Raw genomic sequence first — 10,637 nt, forward strand, 5'->3', positions numbered from 1 at the left:
TCTCACTGAGCTGTTCATGTAAATGAAGGTTCACGCATGTCCAATAAATGTACTTGACCGGAATATTGATGACGCCCTTGCCTGTGGTTCATGCGTTGTCGATATTTTGGTAGAGAGTCACCATCGATGATGTAAATAAATCTAACCATGCATAAAATACCCAGTCAATAACTATTTTCATAAATTGACTCGAATAGAATGAAAAAAAATACACCGCGATTTTGTTTCATTCTTTTAATGTCTAACTACGTCATCGTGATGTACGCGTCATGTTTACGACAAAGTGGTTGGACGTTAGTGACGTTAGAAACCCTGCCAGTCAATACCGTTTATCGATAACACATTTATAGCATTTGTTATATTCTACCTAGACGCAATTCCAAACCTGGAAGAAGCTAAAAGTTTCATTTCTTTTATGTAATAATATCTATCACAGTGGCCGACCGTTTGAATGGCATCATTATTCACTCTTGATGTAGTACATCCTGGAGAGGAGAGGAGAGGAGAAGAGAGAGAGGACAGAGACAGAGACAGAGACAGAGACAGAGACAGACAGACAGACAGACAGACAGACAGACAGACAGACAGACAAACAGACAGACAGACAGACAGACAGACAGACAGACAGACAGACAGACAGACATATAAACAGACATGTACAGACATTCTGTCTGTCTATGTCTGTGTCTGACTGACTCTGCCTGTCTTCCCTGTTCGCGTACGAAAAGTTGCATTATAACTGAAGACGTTTGATAGTCTTTTGAAAGAGTTAGTTCGCCAACTAAATTGTTAGTAATAGTCTTAAACGAGAAATGTCTATAATTTCGATCTACAATTATTTATACCAACAATACCACAAAATATACCACAGTTACCATAGTAACCACAGCACAATGCACAAAATGAAGAAGAGCCATGACCTTTAGTATTACTTTAATCTCGTAAAACTTTAATCTTAAATATTCACTTTAAAACTTCCTACAGAATGATGTAAATAAATGGTCAAATTGTCAGCTTGATGTTATTTGACTTTTATTATAAATATTTCATCCGATATAATTTATATATATGGGGTTCAGAAGAATAGAGACTTGTAAACAGATCAGTATATACTGTTTAAGAGGCAGTCATATTATAGATACATAATCTAATATGTTGCTGTTAGCTTGTTTTTGTTTCCCTCTTTGAGTTCGAAAGAATCGGGTGTAGGAAGACAGCCATGTAGTATAAATAGTAACTGCTCACACATGTGCAGGTACGACGGCTGCTGTAGGCTTTGTTGGCTTTCCTCGGTGTGTTGGTTTTGCCGAGGGTAGTATAGTTGATAATGTTGTCAATTTGGTTGCATAATCAGTCGCCCTGGTAGAGTTTGTTGGGAGTTCACTTTTCGCATCAATAAAAGTATCATTTTTGTTCCCATGGTCTATGTCCGCCAAAAAAACTTAAATAAAAAGAAATAAAAGATAATTAATATGTTTTATGAGTCTTTATAAACTTGATTGAATGAGTATTTCTTGATCCTCCCCGACGCCCCCCCCCCTCTCTCTCTCTCTCTCCCTCCCTCCCTCCCTCCCTCCCTCTCTCTCTCTCTCTTTCTCTCTCTCTCTCTCTCTTCTCTCTCTCTCTCTCTCTCTCTCTCTCTCTCTCTCTCTCTCTCTCTATCTATCTCTCTCTCTCTCGGTCTCACGTCGTATACCATTTCAAATCGTAAGAACTTAAACTTGCATACCATACACATTCCAAAAACTTAGCAGAACTGTCAATGTATTGACTCACCACTACCAAGTAATATGGAAAACGTATCTCTTAGCCGACAACTGGTGAAATCTTCATCACCCATACATTTTTCATTAGTACCATGTAATGTATCACAAAGTTGTTCGCACTGGTATGTGCCATCACACAATTCTTCGGGAGAAATGCAGACTGTTGGATCACTATGACAACGTAGTTTGTTGATCCCATCCTTGTCCGCTGGGCAAACTGGGGAAAGAAACACTTTTCTGTCAATGTCGGTTACAATTGGACCAAAGATATATGTGCATATATGATTAAAAGTATTGACAACTTCAAGTATTTATATGGAGCAGCTCTATATAAATACGTGAAGTTGTCAGTTTTAATAAGGTCACTGACCCCATCATACACATATAAATATGATTTGAGCTTCGGGAATTCGAAAAAGTGAGATATCGTTCTACCAATGATAATTCAAATATCGTGTTGTAAGCGCGAATCTGTCATCTTTGGCAAAAGGATGAGACTGTTTGATCACCGAGTACACATATTATTTGTAGCATAGCGCCAGCTACGTTGGTCATTATGAAAGTCAGCAACGGTATCTTTATTTTGAGAATCAACCATGAATCGTAAACTGTGTTAGACTTTACGTGTTCATTGAAGTTCATGGACGTATTGGCCTGTGTAATGTCTCTAAACCATGATATACCAAACCGGAAATAGAAATTAAGGCATATCGACGAAATTGATTATCAACTCACGAAAATCTTTATCGGTCGCATTTTGATTTTAATAATAATTATTATAATAATGTTTCATATAGCACTTTCCCACTCTGTACTCAAAGCGCTTTTACAATTATTGCCCATGGCACAGATATATAGCGGCCCTTTACTTCCTTAACTCCCCGGGGAGCATACAATCCATTGCAACCTTTATAAGCGCATAGGATTAAAGCATTCACATTGCAACCTCTATCCTACCAGGTTCCCAAGTATATAGCTGGGCTGAGTTAGGCACAGTCGTGGTTCAAATCTTGCCCAAGGACTTTAGCCACTCAGAAACAAACGGCAGCGATGGGGCTCGAACCTTCCACCTGCATATTCCAAGCCGGCCACTCTAACCATTCACCCATCATGACTCCACAACCTGCAACCTACAGATTCCAAGCCGGTCACTCTAACCATTGGCCCATCATGATTCCACAACCTGCAACCTGCAGATTCCAAGCCGGCCACTCTAACCATTGGCCCATCATGACTCCACAACCTGCGACCTGCAGATTCCAAGCCGGCCACTCTAACCATTGGCCCATCATGACTCCACAACCTACAACATGCAGATTCCAAGACAGGCACTCTAACCATTCACCCATCATGACTCTACAACCTGAAACCTGCAGATTCTAAGCCGGCTACTCTAACCCCCATCATCATGACTCCACATCTTTTAAACAAGATACGCGATTGCAATACAGTTGCATGGGATCAGACAGCCATACAGAAAACACTCGAGTCCAGTAGTTGTCACGTGTCTGATACCATGGTGAATTATTACAGCAGTGCCCAAAATATATAAATATGTAAATGTGATGAGTGACAATATAATAATAAGTTAATAATAAGTTTATTTCTATGTACAAGCTAGGCCACTTGGTGACAATCTAAATATGAATGATAGTGACAATATAAACTTATGTCGACACATTACTGGACAATACATCAAATACTATGAAACGGGACAGGAACACCCAACAACATAGAAATGTGCAGAATGCTGGTGACTGTATCTCTATCGACTTACATTGTTTCAGACCTGACATCCAAAGTACCAAAAATGCTTCGTGATCTTTCTTGCCAAAACCAAGACTTGGAATACCTGAAAATGACAAAAATACGTATGATAAACTGCATGTATCACCACGTGCAAGCCACTCTGGTCGTTTTACGTCACGGCAGCGTTTGTCTAGTACCTTATTGGTTCCGATAACCTCGAACGCCATTTTTGTCTTCGATTTTTCATAAGTTATGCTCTCGCAGGTATCTATATTATTCTCCAATATTTGTCCGCATTCAGCCAAAAACACGTCGGTGTTTTAATCGTAGCGACAAAGCCCTTTAGCTTGCACTTTCCCTGGCTGAATGAAGAAAAGTGTTGAAGATATTATCAAACTATCGGTATCGTCTGAAAGCCCCCTGATCTGGATAGTTTCCTTTACACAAGTGTGTTTTCGACATTGATTTTCCCCAGACCTGATATTAAATATTGACACTCGATATCTGAACTGTCAAGCCACATTCCTGCTCCTATCATAACATTTTGATATCGATAAGGTTTCATTCGATGTGAACTTTTTTCAACTTTTCTGCAATTTTTCTTTAGCCAGCTATAGTCTATTAGGCCGTGCTAAACAAGACGGCGTGCGAGATCTCTTCCATTTTTCAAAAAGTTAAAATGGCGAGAATTTAAGTTCTATTACCGTGTAAACTTTCTTGTCAAAGTATCTTTTTGATAAATTATATTTTTAAATCCCATCCCAGAGAAACCAGGTTTTTTATGCTGTAAGTTGTTATATGGTATTGTCTGTATATTGTGTTCAAGACACCAAATTCACAATCATGTCTCTACTTACTTAAAACTATCAAACCATCGCAGAAGTATTGTGACCAATCTGTATCTTGTCTTTAGGTCGAATTAATTTCTCAAAATATGAATGAATAGATTTAAACAATTATTTTCTTATATTTTTGCGTCAATTCTTTGAAAAGGGAAGTAGTCAATACTCTGGTTTCTCTGAATATTGTTCCTAGGACTTGACACATTCTAAAAATGTTTTAAAAAACGTGATTTTTTGCGGACGGAGTCATTTTTCTTCTCCTAGTCTATTGATTCTTGCAGGCCATCCAGGGCATGTTTTTCAGCTGAGGTGGCGTTGCCGTAAACAGGACAGCAATTTACGACAATGGGTCAACTCACCGTTTGTTTACGACAATGGGTCAACTCACCGTTTGTTTACGACAATGGGTCAACTCACCGTTTGTTTTGATGGCTTCTATTATATCCTTCCACGCACATACACTAAGCGTCTCATCAGTGATACAAAAGTCGCTGTCATTTTCACATTGGCAATCAGTAATCCCATCACAGATAAAGTCTGTCTCTGCGAAACATTGTGAATGATCACTACCGTGAAAGAAACATTCCATTCCTTGTCCGTCTTGGCACCCTGCAATGAATCCATTATACAATACAACGTGAAACATCTTCTTAATACCCTTAAGTTTCTAAAAAAAAAAAGAGAAGATTTTCACTGATCTCTATTATTGTCAAATATTTCGTTTAAATTACAATTAGGGAATCTGATGTTAGTTTTTTGAAATTCATTTTAGAACTAGATCGAACTGGTTTTTTTTTTAATCATTATTAAAGAAGGAGGATATTTTGATTTTGCAAATTGCACAATTTAACTTTTTGATACTCAAATTAATGTTTTACATTCTGTATTCACTAGATTACTTTCAAGTTCATATATTATTTATTTATATAATGTCCAATAGGCATTGCCCAATAACAGGAGGAGGGTTCAGTGTTAGTGCAGGAGGAAACCGGAGTACCCGGGGAAAACCTGTGTTGTTCGGTAGTCAAACTGAACGACACTCTCTATATAGAATGAGTTCGAACTCCGGCCGACATCGGACAACAGACTTACATCAGATTAACCTTATCTCATCCTACATGTACTTTTAAAAACATAAAAGATACTATAAGCTATTCTATGCTGTCTAGTGGTCAATGAACAACCAACCGATTGTACTTAGTGTAACTACCGGTTTAATGTCTGATCCAGTAAATAATTGCACCTATTGATAACAAACCGTTATCACTACCTAAACACATAAATATATTGGCATAACTTTCTAAACCCAACACAAACTAAACAACTGTGTCAATACAACATACAAATTGTGTTTGCAACCATGTTCGCCGTATCAGACTTGTAAGAAAATAACTTCAAGTTATCTACAATTCACGCCACCTTTTTTAAATACACATGTATCTGGCTTTTGACAATTGCGTTACTGTTTGGATTCCAAGTTACAACCACTGCTAGCAATCTAATGAAACACGCTGTATAGAATAACCTCTTTATTTGAGCAAATTCATCCATATATGCCGATCATTTAAACTTTGCATTGATTGTTCCTCCACTTTCTGATCCATCGATCACAGATTACGTACAGGGCTTTCAATGTCAACGTACAAGTCTACATCTAATCATAAACATCACTCAGGATGACACTAAGGTGTACTCTTCGTTATTATGACCGCCGGGCTTTTCCAAACTTTTCCCCTAAACTTTGGAATTCCCGTAGACATAAAATAAGCAGCAAATCTGAATTGTTCAAAGACCACGATGAAAATGTTACTAAAAACGTTCGTTGTGGACAGACCTTTCAACGGCGTCATAGAATAGAATAAACTTTTGGACTTCAGAGCTTTATGAATTCCATTGATTGATTGATTGATTGATTGATTGATTGATTGATTGATTGATTGATTGATTGATTGATTGATTGATTGATTGATTGATTGATTGATTGATTCACTGCCAATGGGTCAGTAAAGTTAGACAATCTATTAATAAACAACTTACCAGAAGATATGTAAACAAGTTGGTAATTATATATTAGGGTGATACAAGACCATCTTCTTTGTCAACTTTGTTCTAATTCGGTGACTATGCTTTTGATAAGATAAAGGAACAAACTCGTGATGCCACGAGACTGAGCATAATGTGTATATAAAGTTCATACGACGCTAGGAGATTTAAACCAGGTCAATTCGATTGAATTTTGAGCACCGAAGAGAGATTAGATTGCATACACCAACGGCATATACATCTTTGACAAGATGATTTTCTTGACTGTGACAAAAATATTTGTCTTGATATATCTATCTCTCTATATATAAGAGAGAGAGAGAGAGAGAGAGAGAGAGAGAGAGAGAGAGAGAGAGAGAGAGAGAGAGAGAGAGAGAGAGAGGGGGGGGGGAGAGAGGGGGGAGAGGAGAGCGGAGAGAGAGAGAGAGAGAGAGAGAGAGAGAGAGAGAGAGAGAGAGAGAGAGAGAGAGAGAGAGAGGGGGGGGGGAGTGGGCAAGAATATCGGGCGATTAGTTTATTCAGATCTGTTATGAATCTTACACTTAGAGCCACCTGCCTTAGTGACTACAAACAGTTTAGTTACTCGCTACATTCCATTTAAATCCGATTCGCTCCGTCCAAACTTATTCATGAATATATTTTTTTTTTATCGAACTCTAACCAGTACAAATATTTTCTGCCAAGCCAGACATTGTTTTCAACGAGACAGACAACTGTGTGATTATGTTTTTATTAATGATTTCAATTGTATTTATAGTTCAATAAACTTACGTTGAACTCCGAAGAACTCCCATGCTTCTTCTTCTGTTAGTGGAAATTTCCTTTCGGTGATCTTCTCTGATTTGTTGTTTTCAGTACTCACATTTTTCTGTAAAACCAATAGAATTGAACATATTTACTGCATACTTGGACCTGGCGTACACAATAAAAGGTCCAGAATGATCATTTGCCAAATTTGAAGCTTGAAAGTCTGTCTAGACATAATATTTGGCACATATCATATATTCAGTATTATGGACAAGTATGTGCAGGTGTAACTGTTGTTATCATATACAGCCAGTTTCATGTTAGTTTTCACTGGCTCTGACATTTCTTTACAAACGATGATATTGATCCTCAAATGAGACAGTTACAAAGGTACTTCACACTTCTTTAAATTTAATATAAAACCGTTGTTAATTACTTATTTTAATCTTAATATACATTTGAGTCATTTCAGTGACAGACGCTTGACGTGATGTTTTCTTTTTTTTTGAGTGGAAAACATGTTTATGTAGACAAACTATTCATAATGTTTAAGTTTCTTTGGGACAAACTTGATAAAGTATTGTAACTTTTGATATGCCTATATATTTGAATAGTTCATTATTCATGTCTACAGTAGCATTAAGCGTAATATTTTAATATGATATCATAACTTTAGATGTAACCAGTAAAGAACGACGAGGTTACATATTTCCCTACTTTTGAATTGATAAAAAAGATGAAATGTTCGAGAAGTACTTTAAACCATGATTTGAAGAAAAGCTCTCAAGTTGATTTGCCATGATTGCGAATAAAGTATGTAAAATTGATAATTAAAAGTAGTTTTTTTTCCTTTTCTGACTCTTCCAGATCATCATTTAAGTTTTTCTATTAAGGAATATGCTACGGGGATAGTGTAAGAGTATAAGACTTATTAAAAAGCTGTTACGTTTTATGACAGTGTCTATGGTTTATACTCATACCTTACCTGGGACGAGTTTTTATGATGTACAACTATAGATAACAGTGCAACAAAAAACCCGAAAAGAAATATATGCCCCGAATATCTACAGTTCTACTAACCAGACTGTACTGTTAGTTACCTTTGACCATTGCCAAAGACGTGAAAACGTTGTCTCATGGGTATGAACTTTAACCATGAGGTGTTGCCCCCATGTGCCAAAGGTCATTGGAACCAGTACGTAAAGGGTGTGTTCAGTTGTAATGTGTATGTAGTGAGGTATTCTTATGTCCTGAATGTATGCGTAATAATGATCAAAGTCTTGACATCATTGACTGTATTCATGCATGGATGACAGAAACCATTCGTAAGTAGCCTTGTGTATGTTATATGGCAGTGTCCTGCAAAGGCCACATAGTTGCTATATTTACAAGTGATGGTAAAATGGAGAGTTTTTTTTTCTTCTACTTTTTCTCGACAATGAAATAAATTTGACATTGTTACATCAACAAATCTACTAGTTTGCGTTCATGAACGTTTTCGCCATGCCTAATCGACCATCAACACAACAAAGTCAACATTAAACTGTACACGGTTTTTATTTTCAAAATTGCCCTTGCGACAACGGAATTGTTCTATCACTCTACATTTACAATAATATATAAACAAAATAAACACACACACACACACACACCAACAAACAAACAAACAAACAAACAAACAAACAAACAAATAGATAAACAAAACGAACGAACAAACAAACAAACAAACAAACAAACAAACGTACAAAATATGCATGGGTAAATGAAATATAATTTTGAACTAATTAATAACTATAACATGCATATGTGTATTTACGGGCCTGTATGCTATTGAAATTATATAATATGTGTTTTCATACATACTCATCCATACAAACAAACAACACGATATTATATATAGAAACATAGTATATTATTTCAATAACATACAGGCTCGTAAATACATACATACATGTTTATAGATCTTATAGATCTTTTGAGTTTGAAATGATATTTCATCTATCCATACATACATACATACATACATACATACATACATACATACATACATAGTTTGTTTGTTTGTTTGTATGTATGTATGTATGTATGTATGTATGTATGTATGTATGTATGTATGTATGTATGTACGTATGTACGTATACATGTACGTATGTACGTATGTACGTATGTATGTATGTATGTATGTATGTATGTATGTATGTAACACGGTTCCTAGGCTTCCTGTGAGTTACCTACTGTTCTTTACTGACCATACAATTGCCACAAGATCATTCTACTTTTACAAAGTCATACATCAATCACCAGAGTTTAGTACGCCACAGTTGAAATATTGCATTGCCAAAACTTGGGATTATCGAAAATCAAATAGCCTGATATATCCAGGCATTGTTTCCCCTTATTAATAGCTCGTAGTGGTTAAATACACAGACCAACAACTGGACCTTTCAGACGACTCAGAGAAAATGTAAACTGAAGTTCTTGAACGTATAGATCGATAAGCGATGTATTGTCTGTTGACATTTTCTTGAAATGGTCTGATACATTTCGGTACTCACTGATAAAATAGGAGGGTGGGGTAGCAGCTAGTTCACAACTAACAGAATTTCATCACAAAATAAATGAACGAAGGATGAAATATAGTCTATCTAGATACCATCCATTGGGTTTGAATTTGAAGATCTCTTTACCAAACGTTAGAGATGAATCGAGCATCTCGACAATTAAAATGAAATACAAAAAAAACATCAAAAAAACCCAAAACAAACATTTGACGGGACAAATTGTCACACACACACACACGCACACACACGCACGCACGCACGCACGCAAACAGATATATACGTAGACAAAGAAGCCGTTATAATAGTCTCCCGGCAAATTACGAAAAGAGAAAAGAGAAAAGAAAATCATTATCACTTACCTCAGACAACGGTAAAACATAACCACTAGTTGGTGAATAAAAATAGAGCAGTTCAACCAATATGATTGCTAAGATTTGGATAAACTTCATGATTACTTGCTCAAATAAGTCGATTAATTAGATAAGTGGACACACATCAAATCACAATTGAAACCAGAACAAGTATGGTCAGCTGCTCGATCGGTTTGTAAGAGACGGGGTAACCAACGTACCAACGTATTTATACCTGTGTGCTTGTCATGTGATCATTTGGCAAGGCCGTGGTATACGTGTCTGAGCAATATGTGTATACATCACTGTAACACTTGAGTACACTGTCATCTATCATTTTCCTGGTGACGTAGACCAGACATTTTGTAACGCCTAGACGTCATGAGAAAAAACTAGCAGTGTTTCTATGACGGCAACGACCGATCATGACCGAGTACATGTACTAACATTTGATCAAAGTGCGATTTGTTGGTGGACATACTAAAAACATGTGGACAAGTCAAACGAGGTCATTGTATTCGGTACCTTACGTCAAATCTAGTCATGTTTTAGTTTAAGTGTCTTCCTATGCTCCACAAG

At 36.7% G+C, this 10,637-nt stretch overlaps 1 protein-coding gene across 1 annotated transcript; it reads right to left on the reverse strand.

The window, feature by feature from the left end:
- Nucleotides 1-945: 945 nt before the first annotated feature.
- Nucleotides 946-10,247, reverse strand: LOC144446705 (uncharacterized). Its single transcript, XM_078136526.1, has 6 exons — nucleotides 10,068-10,247; nucleotides 7,172-7,268; nucleotides 4,775-4,966; nucleotides 3,544-3,618; nucleotides 1,777-1,983; nucleotides 946-1,441 (listed from the first exon to the last, which is right to left on the reverse strand). Exons 1-6 carry the CDS (start codon nucleotides 10,155-10,157, stop codon nucleotides 1,242-1,244), a joined length of 861 nt encoding a protein of 286 aa, XP_077992652.1. The 5' UTR covers nucleotides 10,158-10,247; the 3' UTR covers nucleotides 946-1,241.
- Nucleotides 10,248-10,637: the final 390 nt, after the last annotated feature.

The sequence above is a fragment of the Glandiceps talaboti genome, chromosome 15, assembly GCF_964340395.1.
Source record: "Glandiceps talaboti chromosome 15, keGlaTala1.1, whole genome shotgun sequence".
In the NCBI taxonomy this organism is placed as follows: domain Eukaryota; kingdom Metazoa; phylum Hemichordata; class Enteropneusta; family Spengelidae; genus Glandiceps; species Glandiceps talaboti.

Excerpts from the sequence above, each read along its gene's own strand:
- LOC144446705 (XM_078136526.1), bottom strand. The coding sequence starts at position 10,157 with ATGAAGTTTATCCAAATCTTAGCAATCATATTGGTTGAACTGCTCTAT. Across the intron at positions 7,269-10,067 it reads ATGTTTTACCGTTGTCTGAG|AAAAATGTGAGTACTGAAAA; the intron begins GTAAGTGATAAT and ends TTGGTTTTACAG. Across the intron at positions 3,619-4,774 it reads AGAAGCCATCAAAACAAACG|GTATTCCAAGTCTTGGTTTT; the intron begins GTGAGTTGACCC and ends TGTCATTTTCAG.